The sequence below is a fragment of the Sycon ciliatum genome, chromosome 1 (assembly GCF_964019385.1).
Source record: "Sycon ciliatum chromosome 1, ocSycCili1.1, whole genome shotgun sequence".
In the NCBI taxonomy this organism is placed as follows: Eukaryota; Metazoa; Porifera; class Calcarea; order Leucosolenida; family Sycettidae; genus Sycon; species Sycon ciliatum.
In genome coordinates, this window is record NC_088643.1 from 44,194,509 (window position 1) to 44,212,637 (window position 18,129).

An 18,129-nucleotide genomic window follows, 5' to 3' on the forward strand; every position below is an offset into this window, starting at 1 on the left:
TAATCAGTTTTGAAGTGAAGCACTTAGTCCTGATGCTGCCTAGTTGGCCAAACTATGACATAGCACTGGGTACATTGCATACCTGGTTGGTGATTGGCTGTGCAAGTATCCTGGCTGCCAGCTCTATATGCCCCCCCCCCCCCCCCCCCCCCACATATATCAGACCAAAGTCACTACAGTGGAGATAGGATATAACGACCTTGGATATAGTGACAAATCGAGTGTAGCGACAAATTTCTGTTGCCCAAGTCGTTTAGCAAGTCCTTTCTGTGCATTATAGATTGGGTATAACGACCTCGAAAATAACGACATGCCGAATTTACTGACACGTTTTTAGTGCCCGAAGACCTGAAAATGCATCGAGTATCACGACTTTCCTCTTGTATCAGGTGGAGTGGCATGCATGGGACATGTCTGTGTCACATGCCCAGATCTCTCTGGATCACTCCACGCGTGCTGGTCATTGCACATTGTAGCAGTGCAGCGGTGTAGTTGCTATGCATGACTTTTGGCTGAACTATGCATGCAAGACACACGCACATACACAGCTGGAAGCCATATGCATTATATTATGCACATGCATAATTATCTGCAATACAGTTCTGTCATTTTGATATTAATATTGCATACTACGGTAAATGTGAAGATCGGGTTTAGTGACCGATCGAATATAGCGACATTTTGTTTTCCCCCGAAGGAGTGTTATATCCAATCTCCACTGTATTAGTGTGTTGAATGTGCCCTGAGCTGCTGACTGTGTGTGTGTGTGTGTGTGTGTGTGTGTGTGTGTGTGTGTGTGTGTGTGTGTGTGTGTGTGTGTGTGTGTGTGTGTGTGTGTGTGTGTGTGTGTGTGTGTGTGTGTGTGTGTGTGTGTGTGTGTGTGTGTGTGTGTGTGTGTGTGTGTGTGTGTGTGTGTGTGTGTGTGTGTGTGTGTGTGTGTGTGTGTGTGTGTGTGTGTGTGTGTGTGTGTGTGTGTGTGTGTGTGTGTGTGTGTGTGTGTGTGTGTGTGTGTGTGTGTGTGTGTGTGTGTGTGTGTGTGTGTGTGTGTGTGTGTGTGTGTGTGTGTGTGTGTGTGTGTGTGTGTGTGTGTGTGTGTGTGTGTGTGTGTGTGTGTGTGTGTGTGTGTGTGTGTGTGTGTGTGTGTGTGTGTGTGTGTGTGTGTGTGTGTGTGTGTGTGTGTGTGTGTGTGTGTGTGTGTGTGTGTGTGTGTGTGTGTGTGTGTGTGTGTGTGTGTGTGTGTGTGTGTGTGTGTGTGTGTGTGTGTGTGTGTGTGTGTGTGTGTGTGTGTGTGTGTGTGTGTGTGTGTGTGTGTGTGTGTGTGTGTGTGTGTGTGTGTGTGTGTGTGTGTGTGTGTGTGTGTGTGTGTGTGTGTGTGTGTGTGTGTGTGTGTGTGTGTGTGTGTGTGTGTGTGTGTGTGTGTGTGTGTGTGTGTGTGTGTGTGTGTGTGTGTGTGTGTGTGTGTGTGTGTGTGTGTGTGTGTGTGTGTGTGTGTGTGTGTGTGTGTGTGTGTGTGTGTGTGTGTGTGTGTGTGTGTGTGTGTGTGTGTGTGTGTGTGTGTGTGTGTGTGTGTGTGTGTGTGTGTGTGTGTGTGTGTGTGTGTGTGTGTGTGTGTGTGTGTGTGTGTGTGTGTGTGTGTGTGTGTGTGTGTGTGTGTGTGTGTGTGTGTGTGTGTGTGTGTGTGTGTGTGTGTGTGTGTGTGTGTGTGTGTGTGTGTGTGTGTGTGTGTGTGTGTGTGTGTGTGTGTGTGTGTGTGTGTGTGTGTGTGTGTGTGTGTGTGTGTGTGTGTGTGTGTGTGTGTGTGTGTGTGTGTGTGTGTGTGTGTGTGTGTGTGTGTGTGTGTGTGTGTGTGTGTGTGTGTGTGTGTGTGTGTGTGTGTGTGTGTGTGTGTGTGTGTGTGTGTGTGTGTGTGTGTGTGTGTGTGTGTGTGTGTGTGTGTGTGTGCTGTCAACCTGTCGGAAGGCTACCCTCTTCCCAAAGCATTTGGAAGTTGGACTAGTTTCGGCTCCACAATCCAGTGTGTCGTTACTATATAGCTTTCATGGCTGAGGTTGTTGGTATGTCTGTTGGCTCTGGGTTCCCAGTACTCAGTAGCCGAGGCTGGTTGGGAAAGCAACTGGTGGTCGATTCACATGGCTTCGCCAGTTGTGTGGATTAGACAGTTATCTGGCGCAAGTCTCGATCAGATCTGTCTCATTCAGATCTTGTTCGCTATCGTTGCTATAAGAGAAAATCTGTGGGTGCACATCCAATGCATTTGCAGATTTGCGTGCTTCTCTTGCGACGGGCGTATACATGATACATGGTGTGTATACTGCTCACTGTACATATGTGTGCTTCTGCTGCAGTGTTGAACATGGTCAAGGCAGCAAGACAATCGTTGACCAAATGGACAACATCATTGATATTCGGTAAGGCTGTGGGAGCTGAAGACTTTGGCCGAATTGGACTTGGGTTTTTTGTTGAGCTGTTCAATGCTGTTAATCTCTATTGCAATAGCAGATGCTGGCAAATTTTCACTTGGCGACCCCCATGGACATTGTGTTTACATATTAGCTCTGTATTATATGTGGAAGAGGCTTATCACGATATAGCGTGTCATGCAGCCTAAATATCCCCTCAGTGCACCACATGTAGTAAGGCTAGGGCTTGATAATTACTCTGCGTGTGCCTATCGTATGCGTGTGTGCCGTGCATGTGCGTGCGCGTGTAATTGTTTTGCTCCGCAGAGAGTATGACGTGCCGTATCATGTTCGTGTGGCCATTGATCTGAGAATACACGTGGTAAGGGCATTTTCTACAGATTCTCATTCCCGGAATTGTAGGTCACAATGCTGGCGCCCGACACTGTCGCAACGGCACATCACATGTGGCCAGTGGCGCTGCACATGGTGGCCTATGGAATATTGGGGCCCGCTGGCGTAATTTGTTTAGCCTCGGGATGAAAAGGTGTTGCGTTTCTTGAAGATTTTCGTCCCGGGATGAGTCGACTTTCAGCCGTCACTCGTGTCTATGACTTTCATCTAATATCATAGGTAGTTGCTTGCAGAAAGGAATGGTTGGTGAGGCAGGCTACGGCTGGGTTTGCACGAGAGTTTTCAACCCGCCATGAGCGCAGATTGTCTGGAGTGTTGACGTCATGCACTGCGCTTGACCTGGGTTGAAATCGAGATGTACTGCGCTTGACCTGGGTTGAAATCGAGATGTACTGCGCTTGACCTGGTTTGAAATCGTGATGTACTGCGCTTGACCTGGGTTGAAATCGAGATGTACTGCGCTTGACCTGGGTTGAAATCGAGATGTACTGTGCTTGACCTGGGTTGAAATCGAGATGTACTGCGCTTGACCTGGGTTGAAATCGAGATGTACTGCGCTTGACCTGGGTTGAAATCGAGATGTACTGCGCTTGACCTGGGTTGAAATCGAGATGCACTGCGTTTGACCTGGGTTGAAATCGAGAAACATTATACTGTCATACTTACGCCACGTTACGTGCGTATTATATTTGTGCGTATATTCTTGCCAGGATTGCATCGCACACGATTTCCCACCAAAGTAGTCACACGGCCGTACAAGACTCTAGAATACAAGACTCTAGAATACAAGACTCTAGAATACAAGACTCTAGAATACAAAACTCTAGAATACAAGACTCTAGAATACAATGTACAAGACTCTATAATTGTACTTTGTGGGCAATTATTATTTTCCTCTGGTCCACCCGTCATGTAAACACCCACCTCTTTTCCAAACCGTACCCTTCCTTTTCCCTTTGTTAGCATGCAATTTCCTTTTTGCTTATGTGTGTGTGCATACGTGTGTGTATGTGTATGTGTGTGTGTGCGTGTGTGTGTGTGCGCGCGTGTGTGTGCGTGTGTGTGTGTGTGTGTGTGTGTGTGTGTGTGGTCGTGGGTGGCTGTTGTTGTTGTTGCTGTTGTTACTGTGCAGGGCCTCTGGTATCGTGTCAAAGGCAATGGTCTCGGTGCACCGACCATTGAACTACACGATGATCCTGATCGTCCGGTAAGACCCCTATGCCTATGCATTGTTGCTTGGTGGGTACTTGTTTTGCTCACTCACTGTCTCTGTGTGTAGTGGTTGGTTTTGTTGGTGCACTTATCAGCTAGGGTAAAAATCGCACTTCTTTTTAATGAAACACCGGCCACTAACTCACCCTACTGCTTATCCAAACATGTAGTTTAGTGCAAACAAATGGAAACTAGTGCAACGTTAAGTGTTATGTTTGACCCCAGGAGGGAGTACAGTCAACTTGGCTAATAACGACTGCGGATATAACGACAATTCGCGAATAACGACAGAATTTCCATGCCCAGAGCAAAGTCCCATCCCACTGTAATACATATAATGAGACTTCGGGTATAACGACACTTCGCGAATAAGGACACCTTTTTGATGCCCCGCCGAGTGTCGTTATAAGCGAAGTTGACTGTATGCAGCTTATGCACTTGTGCAGCTAATGGAGCCGGTGCCCCAGACAGTGTGTTACTGTACTGATGTTTGAGTGTCCGTAGAGTATAGATTTAGCCGGCGGTTGCTGTCCCTTTACTGTCTAACCCCCACCCACCCGCTAATAACACACACAGGCACTAGGATTCCTGGTGTGACTTTGCTATGGCTGGTTTGCAGGTGTGACAGTTCTGCCGTGGCTGTATTTGTTGGCAGCGGTCACACTCACAGGCGAGCTTGATGCCTATGATGGCTCCAATGCCCCCCCCCCCCCCCCCCACCAAAGCTGCTACTGCCGTGGTGTATGCATAGTTGCCAGTGAGTGCATGATCAGTGCATGGGATCTTTTTAAATTTCAAGCTCTAATGCTACACTAAGGTGCTATCCTTTGACGCTCATTATTCTTATTTCTGCATGTTATATCACTTCTCTCCGTAGGAGCCAATTGTGATGGCCTTTGACATTGAGACAACGAAGCTTCCGCTCAAGTTCCCTGACTCAGCTGTAGACCAGATCATGATGATCTCGTACATGATCGACACTCAGGTAAATGCTGTACTGATTGTTTGCAGTACAGTGCCTTTACGGCGCATTCAGACGGGTGTGCTGGCCGGCTCAGATTTAGTAGAATTTTACATCACAGGAAAAAGCTGATTGACATTCACACGCGCACTTATTCACGTCCGTGACTTTCTGAATGTCTGGCTGTGGCGCTTCTTCTGCGTCACTCCGTGCACACATTCTTTATCATATGTACGTAGTGCAGCACACAGCACATACAAGAGCTGCCATGTTTATACTTGGTATTAGATATACCTGATTTTACTTGTAGTAAATTTGGATTGGTGTAGTCAAAAGTTACTCCTACAGGTGACACTGGTACTGGGGCAGGGAACGTCTTTCATTGGTCAGCGCAGTTGTGCATGCACCAGTGCAGCTGTGCTTGGTGAAAGACTGTCATCGTCTTCTATACTTGCTGTCGTAGGGTTATCTCATTACCAACCGAGAGATCATCGCGGAGGATATTGCCGATTTTGAGTATACGCCGACACCGGAGTACGAAGGGCCGTTCATCGTCATGAATGAGGAGAACGAGTTGGCCATGCTGCAACGTTTCTTTGCACACATTCAAGTAAGATACAGACACCCGGTTATTTTTGCTTATTTCATCGTTGATAGGCTTGTTGTTTCTATTTCTCCGACTTAGTACATGCCCTTTTTGGCGTGTCTGTCTGTCGGATCTGTTCGCTTGAGAGTATAGATGGTATACAGTATGTGTCACACTGTCCACCCCCCCCCCGCGCAATCTATTCCGTGCACGTGTATAGACAGGCTTTGAGTATACTGGATGTGACGATCAATGGAACCATGAAGTGTACATGGAATGGGACGAATTATGGGATTTCTCTCTAATACAAACTCGATATCTTGTGAGTCAATGGAGTGTAATAGGGCTCTTGTCAACATCGGATTGTTTTTGAGTGGCAATGGCTGTTATGATTTCTTCTGTACAGAGATGAAAATTGATATTTTTGTCAACGTCTTTCGGCTGTTCTTTGTTTCTGTCAGGATGTAAAACCTAACATCATTGTCACGTACAACGGTGATTCCTTTGATTGGCCATTCGTTGAAGCTCGTGCTGCCCACCATGGCCTGAATATGGAAGATGAGACCGGTGAGATCGGGCAGGAGATTGGCGATGGTCGTTGTTTTGTTTGTGTGCGTGTCACAATGTATGTTAGGCGGCGAGTGTGTTTGTACACTTAGAGCGTGCCTGTGCCTTTGCAGTCAACCTAAAGTGGCAGTGAGGTCTAAGCCAGCTCCTTTCTGACTTGATGGATGTCCCATTTGTCATCATTGCATGGATAAGATGGGTTAGCACTGCTTTTTGTCTGTGTCACTGCAGGATTTGCTGCTGATTCCCAGAACGAGTACAAGTGCCGTCACTGCATTCACATGGATGCCTATCGGTAGGGCTCTCAGCTCTTGTGTGATAGTCACTGTCATTGTCTTGCTGCTACAGTGCTGCCCAGTGAACTCCAATCAAGCGAGTCAATGCCAGGCTGGGTGCTGTGCAGCCCTAGACCTGCGGACACTGGGATGTTCACTGGTGCAGGGCGCAGACTTGACTCACGGAATCAGGTTTCATTGAGCAGCGCTGTACTATTGCCAGCATTTCAATCCACATTGTGTCCTGTTCCATCCCTTACTTATTTTTAATTGTCTAGAAATGTTTCACTGGATGGTGTACTACGTGCTGTCGGCTGTTACATATATGTGTGTGTGTGTGTGTGTGTGTGTGTGTGTGTGTGTGTGTGTGTGTGTGTGTGTGTGTGTGTGTGTGTGTGTTATGTGTATTTCAGTTGGGTGAAGCGTGACAGTTACCTTCCTGTGGGAAGTCAGCATCTGAAGGCTGCCACAAAGGTGAGTCAGTTGACTTGTGTGGTAGTCTGTTAGAAACATTGTGCTTTGAGCAGAGCCATCAGCTATTTTAATTCAGAATATCTACTGCCCGTTGCTTCTTTGTCGCTTGACTACCCCTTCCAGTGGTTTGTCCCAGCACGGTTCGTCCACTGCGTTGGGAGTGTTTGTCTATGTGTAGCGTTAGATCTATTCTGTGACTGGTGACTTAGGTCTCTATGTGATTTTATAACACACTCCTGGGTCCATGGTCAGCTGATCCGCTCAATTCCATTGTTAGCGTCGGCATCAACGCCTGGACAGCTTCCTTGTCCATGTTGCGGTGGCGTAACTTGATCTGTTGTGTCAGCTGATGCTCGGAATCAGTCTGCCGTTCACCCTTGTATATCAGATCTTTCAACGAAGACGAGAAATTCTCAATTGGACGATGCTGGGGCACACTTTATAATAGCGGGTTGTCATCTTTGCTCACAACATCAAAGTGCAGTTCCTCCAGATGAGGCAGCTGTGCTCCGTGCATATACTGTGCACTGGAAAAGTCTAGCGAGAAGAGAATCCGGTCCTCTCTGTGCATTACGTTGCTGAATGAGGACCAGCCGAGCATGCATGCACTCCGCTCAGTTAGCTTCACCATTCACAGCGGGCCGTGTGTGTGTGTGTGTGTATGTATGTGTGTGTGTGTGTGTGTGTGTGTGTGTGTGTGTGTGTGTGTGTGTGTGTGTACACGTGTGTGTGTGTGTGTGTGTGTGTGTGTGTGTGTGAAAATAGGGATTCACTGGCCAGAAAAAGTCACTTCAAACAGCTGTGTGGTGGATACCAGGCTAAAAATAGTGGTGGTCAATTCATCAGCTTTGCAAGCTGTTGAGTGGTGTAATCCCAGCACAAGTTGCTATGTCTAACATAGCTGTTCGCTATCATCGCTTCCGCGATGGGCATGTCTGAGGTCTGAGGTGTGTGTGCTGCGTGTGCATGTGTGTGCGTGTGTGCTGTGTGCTGTGTGCTGTGTGTGTGTGTGTGTGTGTGTGTGTGTGTGTGTGTGTGTGTGTGTGTGTGTGTGTGTTAATCTATGTGATCTTGTGTTGTTGTGGGTTGTGTGCGTACCTACGCACTACCCGTATCCTAGGCCAAGCTGCGTTACGACCCGCTTGAGCTCGACCCTGAGGACATGTGTCGAATGGCCAGCGAAGACCCACAGGTATGTGACCACTACGAAGTGTGGTATGCTTGATTGTTTCATGAATGGTGGAAGTCAGCAGATATATGCTGCTTGTTGAGATGAACTTGTTCATGTTGTCTTCTCTTTGTAGTCTACACAACGTATGGATGTGCACATTGACACACATATGTGTGTGTGTGTGTTTGTGTGTTTGTGCTTGTGCTTGCGTATACGCAGGGCTTGTCGAACTACTCTGTGTCAGATGCGGTGGCTACTTATTACCTATACATGAAGTATGTGCACCCGTTCATCTTCGCTCTGTGCACCATTATTCCCATGGAGCCGGATGAAGTGAGTCTTGCTTTTTGACCACTTTCGTTTAGTTCTGCATGGTGACAGGCTGTACTAGCTGTGTTTTTGGCATTGCAATTCTTTGATTGAATTCTTACACCCTAGAGTTCAGTGTGAAGTGAAGCAGTGCTGCTGTTTACAATGTAATGCATATCAAAGTAGCGTACGGCAGTGTTGGCAAAGACCATTGTGTGCTGTGTGGGCAAGAGACTAGTACAGACACTTAACGGTGTCAGCTTATTGTGGTGGAGTTTGCATTAGCGTTACTGGCTTTGTCGTTGTGGGCTATGGTATTTTTTTTAGGAAGGTTTTAATATGCAGAGAGCTTGGTAAAAGCTTTTCAACTTGCCTTTCCACCACGTATTTGTACTGTGCTTTCTATGTTTTCGTTTCTGTGAGGTCTATCTATGAGATTTGGAGCATGTGAACTTTTTGAAGGTGCTCTACGGTATTGGCATTATTAAGCTGGGCAGATAGTATTTCATCCTGCGTTGAGACTGCGTGCCTGTATGCTTGTCTGTATCGTGATAGGTCCTGCGCAAGGGATCCGGCACTCTGTGTGAAACGCTGCTGATGGTGCAAGCGTTCAATGCTAACGTTGTGTTTCCCAACAAGCAAGAGCAGGTACAGGCAGTGTAACCGTATGGTGTATGGTGTACCGTGTCAGTGCCATGTGTTGGCAGTGCAGTGCAAGCATGCAAGTGTTTGCTCTACTTTGGCGAATGTCAACCATATACATATACACGCACGCACACACACAGCACACGCGCGCGCGCGCACACACACGCACACACAGCACACGCGCACGCACACACGCACACACACACACACACACATACACACACACACACACACACACACACACACACACACATGCACACGCACACAGTTACAGAGTACATTCAACTGAGGCTTAGTGAGCTACTATAGTGTAGCCTGCTGTTGAGTTTGTTTTGTTATCGTTCCTGTTTTCACATCGGCCAGGTCTTCAACAAACTAACTACTGATGGTCACTTGCTTGAGGGAGAGACGTATGTCGGTGGTCACGTTGAGGCCTTGGAGTCCGGCGTCTTCCGAAGCGATATCCCGTGTCGCTTTCGCATGGTGAGCTGGAAACGTGTCCCCTGTGGATTTGCCATTAGTCGGCCAGGTTTCAATGTTCTTTGCAGATGACCAGTGTTTGCCTCTAGGTAGTTGTAGCAGCCATGTGAAGTGTTTTAACTGCTCCTGCTTGGTCAGTTCTGCTGTGCATGTGTGTAGTGAAATTCAGTGCAAATTTGTGTGCAACATGATAGTGCTGTGTTTCTGATATGACTCTGCAATGGCATTGTTGTTGCTCGTCTTGTTGTAGGTTCCGGATGCCTTCCAGATGCTCATGGACAGTGTCGAACACACTATGAAACATGCTATCGTCAAGGAGGAGAAGATTCCATTGGAGGAAGTCACCAACTTTGACCAGGTGTGTGTTTGTCCTACTCTCAAGCTGCATAAAGGCAATGTGGCAGCCATTGTGTCTTCCTGATCCATGGTGTTGTGGTATCCAGTTTTCTTATTCACTGTATGCCGAGAGTTCAGACATGGTACTTTGAAGTATACTTGTTGCCTACGTGATTTACTCTAATCACTGATTTGTTGGCTGTGTGTTGTAGGTCTGCGATGCTATTCGTGGTGAGCTGGCATCACTGCGTGACACACCAAATCGACTGGAGTGTCCGATTATTTACCATTTGGACGTTGGCGCTATGTACCCCAACATCATTCTTACCAACCGTCTTCAGGTACGCTTTGTCTCATTGGAGACGTGGGTACCTGTGATGCCATTGTTGCCGCTTTGGGCTCTCTCTCTCTCTCTCTCTCTCTCTCTCTCTCTCTCTCTCTCTCTCTCTCTCTCTCTCTCTCTCTCTCTCTCTCTCTCTCTCTCTCTCTCTCTCTCTCTCTCTCTCTCTCTCTCTCTCTCTCTCTCTCTCTCTCTCTCTCTCTCTCTCTCTCTCTCTCTCTCTCTCTCTCTCTCTCTCTCTCTCTCCCCCCCCTCCCCTGCCTGCCTGCCATTTTTTCCTTGGGGTTTTATGTAGCATGTCTTTTTCTCTATTTTTCCCTTTCTTTGTTGTCTGTGTTAAAGCCGAAGAGACTTACAGTATACCATTAAACACCTTTAATGGAATGGACACATCATTTAGTGCATTGCAGTGTCACCTTGTTTCCTGAACATTCCTACGTCAAAACCTGTCCAAGCAGTGGGTTTGGCTCTTGCATTATGATACCCCCCTCTGGCAATCTGAGTCAAAGCAGATCTATCAAAAGATTCTAGATTTTGTAGTGAAAGCAACTAGTTTTGCTCCCCCCTAATCCCAATAATCTTCCCAATAGTCTGTTGTAAAAAGTATAGTACAGTAGTCGGTTTATATTTATATGCCATAGCTTACTCAATCTGCGGGCCGAACTGTTTCGTCCTTTTTTGTAGACTCATCAGCGCAGCACAGAGAAAATGAGGCCGAACCTGTTAGCGATGAAAAATCAAATTTCCAAAGCCAGATTCCAAAGTCAGATTTAAACCAGGCCCGAACGTAACTTGCCATAGCTTAGTAAATTATTGGTTTTGTGCCTCTGACCATGTAATGAATGTCTGTTGAATTGTTCCGTTGCTTAGCCACCGTCGATGGTAGATGAAGCAACGTGCGCTGCTTGTGATTTCAACAAGCCAGGATCCCATTGTCAGCGCAAGATGGAGTGGCAATGGCGAGGCGACTTCTGTGAGTCACTGCTTACATCCATTGGCATGGTGTATTACATCTCCTTGGTTGTTTCTTCTTGCAACGTTACTTGTTTTCTATGATGGTGTCGGCATATGAAGCTTCTGTGTGCTCCGCTTGGAATGTTCACAGCTTCTGTGAGGTCAAGTATCGCTGTGTATTGTGTGTATTGTGTGTGTGTGTGTGTGTGTGTGTGTGTGTGTGTGTGTGTGTGTGTGTGTGTGTGTATCTTTTCTTGTGTGCTAGTACCTGCCAAGCGTAATGAGTACTATGCTATCACGCAGCAGCTGGAGTCTGAAGTCTTGCCACCGTCGGAGCCAGGCGGGCAGCCCAGGAAGTTCCATCAACTGTCGGCGGCGGATCAAGCCGCTCTGGTCAAGAGACGGCTAGTCGGTATGTGCCAGGCGTCCGCGAGTCTTAGGTCTTGTTGACGGTCGGTGTGTCTTGTTGACGGTCGGTGTGGCAATTATGCTGCAATACCCTACTACTGTAAAAGCAGAACTTTTCGGTGGTGTAATATTTTCAGTATTCTCCACAACCGGCAGTTCGGTGGAGGGAAATTTTCGGTAAACCCCGTTTTCCAGGTAAGTGTACTAGTGCTATTGCGTTTTATTTTTGGTGAAAATTTCGGCACCAAAGTTACCGAAAATAAAACACCACCGAAAAATTCTGCTTTTACAGTACTCAGAGTGAGGAGAATCACAATTGGTGTCTGTGTTGTATCGCATTTTACCAGTTTTAAGTCGACCCCACCACTGGGGGCTTCGATTTATGCCTTTTTTATTTCTTTATTTAAGGACCTAAAAGGTTGACTTATAGCTGGGAAATACGGCATGTGTTGTGTATTCTATTCTGTTGTTCTGTTGTTAGACTACAGCCGTAAGGCTTACAAGAGAGTGCGAGTCACTCGCCAGGAGTCACGCACCACGACCGTTTGCCAGCGTGAGAACTCCTTCTATGTGGACACGGTCAGGGCGTTCCGTGATCGCCGCTACGAGTACAAGGGCCTGCTGAAGGTAAGCGGCTTGCCTCTTGTGCTTATGCTTGTGTACTTCTATATGTAGTGTGTATGTACAAGAGTTCTCTGAGGATTGTCTTAGCTTTGCTCTGTGCATGAAACGCAGCGTTACAACAATGTCCTAGCCGGTTGTCTCTGTTCCCTTCTGTCTTTGTGGTGTTGCTCCATCCTTGTGGTGTTGAGCACTCTAGGCAATCTGGGAAATCTCGCTATTGTGGAGTGTGTATGTATGTGAGGGAGGATTGACAAGTGCTACAGAACCTGTTTTTTAGGTCTGGTGGCATATAACATGTGCAGTGCAATGAGTGCATTGTCCCTATGGTGGTGTATTGTATGAATACAATACCGGAGTGTTTGGTTCTTCATTTTGTCTCACGCTTGTAGTTCTGGAAAAAGAAGTTGGATGGCGCAAAGGCCAAATCAGATGCTGCCGAAGCCAAAAGGTTGGTACAGGTTTCTTTCTGTATAACGTAATCTCTGGGACCACGCAAAATTATGTTATATTATAATAAATGTAGAGCCGAAGGATTTATTGCAATTACCTACTAGTATAAACTATAAAACCGAGGTCCCCCGAGGTTTTTATAACTGGTATGTAATTGCAATAAATCCTGAGGCTACTACATTTTCAAAGGATCAGTTGGGGAAGTGAACTGCCTGAAAAGAGAAAAAATCACCAGACCCACCAGGACTCGAACCCGGGACCTACTACATTTATTATACATAATTATTTTGACCAGTCCTGCACTTTCCCTAAAAAAGGAGTATTTTATAAACAGTATTTATTGGCCTTAGGGGTCGTCCACAAATATCCATTTTTTTTAGAGAAGATATTCGTTCATTTGGAGGGGGGGGGGGGGGCGGGGTGGTCCCTGTTCGTCTCGTCCTTTTGAAAAAAAAATCGATCTCTAAATTTGGGCGGGCACTGTGCAAACATGTACATGTGGTTGATGACCTACACAAAGTGAAAGTCAACCCAAGAATACAGCCATGGCAAGGTTGAGAGACTGTGACAATGTAAACCTAGGTGTATGGTGAATTTGGAATTACTGTTGGTCATGTTTCGCGAGGAGATTACACTTCATAACAAAATATCGATACCCTACATAAACGTGTGTATGTTCGTTTCAGGGGGGAGGGGGTCCGGGGAGACATGAACAAATATCGTCTTGAAAAAAATATCGATATTTACGGACGGCCCCTTAGGGGCCATCCGGCATAATCGATTAATTTCATGGAACGAAAAGGTTTAGTTATGACCCTCCCCCACCCACCCACCCCACAGAACGAAAAATATATTGACTTGACAGCTATAGAATGGATGGATTTTAGCCTATAGATTTTTTCAGAACGAAACGCTCCTTGACCCACCCACCCATAAATGAAACTTTTTCGTTTTGTGCAACAGATTGACAATTATGGACTTAGTTTTATTTTATAAACAGTATTTATAGGCTCAAAAGCCAATAAATACTGTTTAAAAAATACCACCATCAAATTCAACTAAATTTGCTTTGACTCAATTTAATGGCCAATACATTAATACTGTTTATAAAATACTCCTTTTTAAGGAAAAGTGCAGTGGTATTTACTGAGTCAAAGCAAATTTATTTGAATTTGATACTGTTGATAGTGTGGTCACTAATGAGTGTGGGTATTTATCAAAGGTCAATATAACGAGAGTTATGTAGAAAACCGTGTGTAAAATACAAGATGTACCTCAAAATGAATCCTGCTTGTTCGAGTGGAATGCTGCAATCAGCTTCTGGATGACTCTGCGGCGATACTGGGCTTTGAAGCTGCGTATAATTCCCTGATCAAGTGGCTGAGTGACGCTTGTGGAGTTGGATGGTAGGAATGCTAACTTCACGTTGGGCAATGTCAAGTCCCGCACACCAAGCAACATGAGCCGAGCAGTTGTCCATGAACATAATTATGTTGCATTCTGCCGAGCCATATCTGCGTTGACGGAGAGCAGCCATTCTTTGAAGAGCTCGCCAGTCATCCAAGCGTTTCTGCTGGACTTCTAATGTAACTGGCAATGATTGAACATTCTTGAAGCAGCGAGGCTTTGCATAATGCCCGATCATCAGCGGGGTGAGCTTATCACTGCCATTGAGATTACAGGCAAAGAGCAATGAAACCCGGTCCTTCTTCTTCTCCTCACCTCACCTGCTCTTCACTTCTCGCCACGAAATGCCGGAGTCTTGTGCGGTAGGAGTCAGTAGAAGAGGGCCGGCTCGTCGGCGTTGTAGACATCCTTCGGCGCATATCCCTCAAGTAAGCCAGAAAGAACCTCATCTTGCCAGTCGTGAATATCATTGGAACGAGCTGCTTGTTCACCTTCTCCAGCCATCGTTCTCAGCGATAGCTGATGGCGCTTTTTGAATTTATCGCAGAATCCGCTGCTGGCGGAGAACTCTTCATCCGATATTCCGAAATGCTCAGCGAGCTCTCGGGCTTTTGTTTGGATGGTGTCGTCGAAAACATTAACTCCAGTTGTCCTTGCCTTGACAACCCACTGGAACAGGGCTTTGTCCAGCTGAGGCCACTTGGAATGAGCAATACGCTTCACCTTGCCGGAGCGCTGACCGGGTTCCCAACTTTTCCGACAAGAATCCTTGTTCTTCAAGATCGTATAAATTGTGCTGGTAGGTTTTCCAGTCGCCCTCGGAATGTCACGGACTGACAACTTCCTTCTTTCATGATCATCGATAATTTTAATTTTCTCCTTCAAACTGGTCGATACTCGTTGCTTCGACATGGCGGAACAGTTCACAGCAAGCTTGCAAGGCAAAACAACTGAGTAACCCGGTGTCGACACTGTTTCGCAAAAGAGTCGTATATGCACAACTCTCTGCGCCACGCGTGCACGGCTACCCGCTTGCAAGCTACAGCTTGATCGTACCGCACACTTGAATCTACGTTGTATCGAGAGTGCGCACGTCGGGGACCCCGCCGTAGCATGCGTTATGTCGAGGTTTACACTATGTAGGATTACGCTGTGCAGAACAAAATTTGTATGGGAGTGATGCTGTTTCGGTGCGGGATTTTTTTTACGTACTAGCAAGGTTTACATACAAGTGAGAGTTGCTATTTCCAGAGCAGACCTGTAGCTATGTTTTAGATGCCGGCTTGTACAGACAGAGAGTGTATCTATGCAAACTGTTCCATTGTATGTATGAGAAATGTACAGGTATGGGAAAAGGGTGAAGATGAAGTGTATCTCAGGAGCTGAACTTCGCAATATCGGAAAGAAATACTCTCGCGGCAACTTTCATTTCTGGCCTGTGCTTGATTTGTATGTATTGTACATAATTTCTATGGTAAGGAGGAGGGCTTTCAACACATTGTCCACTACTATTCGTGTGCCCTCATTCCTGCCAAGGCCAGCCAGTGGCGTACCGGGGGGCTTTTTAAAGTGTTCCAGCACGCTCCTCGAAATTTCCACATGAGTTAATGCACTCATGCTGCTAGACAAGCCGTAGCTTTCTGGGAGCCTCATAGCAGGTCCTGTGTGTTCACCTCTGCCTGTGTGGGATCTCTGCTCGCACCTGGATAGCCTCTATTGAGCTCTTGAGATGCAGTGGTGATGTATGGTTTCCCTTGTACATCAAAGTATTCATGTCTGAACTTCAGTTACGTACTTGTATATGACTGCGCCGTGCGTCTGGTTGTGTGCATGTGTGTGTGTGTGTGTGTGTGTGTGTGTGTGTGTGTGTGTGTGTGTGTGTGTGTGTGTGTGTGTGTGTGTGTGTCCCATATGGTGCAGTGGTATGTGCAGTCGATTTCCAATCGAGAGGTTGCGGGTTCAATTCCCGACGATTATGGTCGCACACGTCTTTCTTCTCTTTCTCGGACTCTTCCTGACTTTTCTTTCATTCTCCTGGGTGGTTACCAACAGCCAGTGTATGCCAGAGTATGTGGTGTGGTGTGTGTGTAGAAAAAAATGGAAAAATGAAAAATAGGGATTCACTGGCCAGAAAAAGTCACTTCAAAAACAGCTGTGTGGTGGATAGCAGGCTAAAAATAGTGGCGGTCAATTCATCAGCCTTGCAAGCTGTTGAATGGTGTAATCCCAGCACAAGTTGCTATGTCTAACATAGCTGTTCGCTATCATCGCTTCCGCGATGGGCATGTCTGAGGTCTGAGGTGTGTGTGTTGTCTGCCCTGCAGTTCGAGCAACAAGGTGGTACTGTACGACTCCCTGCAGCTGGCACACAAGTGCATTCTCAACTCGTTCTATGGATACGTCATGAGAAAGGGGTGAGTCATCGAGCACTGCATACCAGTCGTCGGGATGGTTGCCTGTGTGGCGTTCAATATGCGTTGATGTCCATGTTCCCTAGTTGACTGTTTGAATCATAGTTTCCCCCGTCATTCTTGATCTGTGGCCTGTCTGGTATCTAAAACATAATAATAATAAATTCGACGGGGTTCGCGTACCGGGCAGGTCAAGAACAAGGAGTCGTACAACTCCCTGGTCAAGAACCACCTTTCCGCTTCCGTGGGACGCCACCACCTCATGATCAGGCGTCAGATGTGGCTCCTAAACGGTGGGGGAGGATAGATCAGATCCATCAACCACAGCACAGATAATAGGATAGATCAGATCCACCAACCACAGCACAGATAATAGGATAGATCAGATCCACCAACCACAGCACAGATAATAGGATAGATCAGATCCACCAACCACAGCACAGATAATAGGGTAGATCAGATCCACCAACCACAGCACAGATAATAGGATAGATCAGATCCACCAACCACAGCACAGATAATAGGATAGATCAGATCCACCAACCACAGCACAGATAATAGGATAGATCAGATCCACCAACCACAGCACAGATAATAGGATAGATCAGATCCACCAACCACAGCACAGATAATAGGATAGATCAGATCCACCAACCACAGCACAGATAATAGGAGAGCACTGGCTAATACACATGTATGCTAGATGGACAAGACTGGTACTGAGACCAGTAAGTATTATTGTGTGTGTATGTGTGTGTGTGTGTGTGTGTGTGCACGTGTGTGTCTGTGTGTGTGTGTCTGTGTGTGTGTGTGTGTGTGTGTCTGTGATTGATGCTGCTGCTGCCGGTGTTGACTGCAGAGCACGCTGGCACTCTATGGAGATGGCCGGTATTGTGTGCTATACAGGTGCCAACATCATCACACGGGCCAGAGAGATCATCGAGCAAATTGGGTGAGCCTTATATTGTATGACCCCTGATAATGTACATGACTGTATTCTGCTAGGCAGGGCTCCGCTGTATACTTTCATACTCAAATTCCATTGTAGCAGTGGGGCTTTGCTAGACCTGCTGTTTTTCACATTGATTACATTCTTGAGAGATCGTCCTTGTCGTTGATCTTTTCTCGCTAATCCGGCATGCCGTCATTGTACTTTGTCTTTGGATTGTTCCTGATCTAGACGGCCATTGGAGTTGGATACAGATGGTATCTGGTGTGTCCTGCCAGCAAGCTTCCCGGAGAACTTTGTGGTATGCTTTTGGCAAGATAGTTGGATAATGTCAGCTTTTTCTGCATCTTGAAACTCAGATGTTGAGCCATAAATAAATGTAAAAAGGAAAAGGACATATGGTACGAGTTAAGAGCAACTCTCCATCACTGTAACTGGATACTATATACAGTCAGAAAGTGCAATAACTAGGCACAAAACTGACAGCAAATTATATAAATTATATAAATTAAATGATACGGAGATGTGTTGAAGCTAGGTGTCAGGACGTCGAATGTCTCAGTACGCTGTCAGTTTTGTGCCTAGTTATTGCACTTTCTGACTGTATATAGTATCCAGTTATAGTGATGGAGAGTTGCTCTTAACTCGTACCATATGTCCTTTTCCTTTTTACATTTTTCTGCATCGCTCACTTTTTGTTTTGTTTTTGGAACCTCGTCACTTCTATTTGTGTTTCGACAGCTTTTCTTTGTGTCAC

The 18,129-nt window shown here is 46.4% G+C and overlaps 2 protein-coding genes across 2 annotated transcripts in view; one reads left to right on the forward strand and one right to left on the reverse strand.

Annotated features, from left to right (window-relative positions):
- The window catches only part of LOC135827814 (DNA polymerase epsilon catalytic subunit A-like), an 87,303-nt gene that overhangs the window by 7,932 nt on the left and 61,242 nt on the right, over nt 1–18,129 (forward strand). The window contains exons 8-28 of the mRNA XM_065340246.1: nt 2,346–2,408; nt 2,727–2,781; nt 3,946–4,020; nt 4,903–5,010; nt 5,450–5,596; nt 6,034–6,139; nt 6,371–6,434; nt 6,828–6,888; nt 8,009–8,080; nt 8,279–8,392; nt 8,924–9,016; nt 9,377–9,496; nt 9,744–9,851; nt 10,042–10,170; nt 11,040–11,142; nt 11,389–11,535; nt 12,013–12,158; nt 12,545–12,603; nt 16,337–16,426; nt 17,283–17,375; nt 17,604–17,673. Of these exons, the coding sequence (XP_065196318.1) occupies nt 2,346–2,408; nt 2,727–2,781; nt 3,946–4,020; nt 4,903–5,010; nt 5,450–5,596; nt 6,034–6,139; nt 6,371–6,434; nt 6,828–6,888; nt 8,009–8,080; nt 8,279–8,392; nt 8,924–9,016; nt 9,377–9,496; nt 9,744–9,851; nt 10,042–10,170; nt 11,040–11,142; nt 11,389–11,535; nt 12,013–12,158; nt 12,545–12,603; nt 16,337–16,426; nt 17,283–17,375; nt 17,604–17,673 (2,023 nt within the window). The remainder of the gene's footprint in view (nt 1–2,345; nt 2,409–2,726; nt 2,782–3,945; nt 4,021–4,902; nt 5,011–5,449; nt 5,597–6,033; nt 6,140–6,370; nt 6,435–6,827; nt 6,889–8,008; nt 8,081–8,278; nt 8,393–8,923; nt 9,017–9,376; nt 9,497–9,743; nt 9,852–10,041; nt 10,171–11,039; nt 11,143–11,388; nt 11,536–12,012; nt 12,159–12,544; nt 12,604–16,336; nt 16,427–17,282; nt 17,376–17,603; nt 17,674–18,129) is intronic.
- Nucleotides 14,382–14,924, reverse strand: LOC135806727 (tigger transposable element-derived protein 6-like). The gene has a single exon (XM_065320952.1). The coding sequence runs from the start codon at nt 14,922–14,924 to the stop codon at nt 14,382–14,384; it is 543 nt and encodes a 180-aa protein (XP_065177024.1).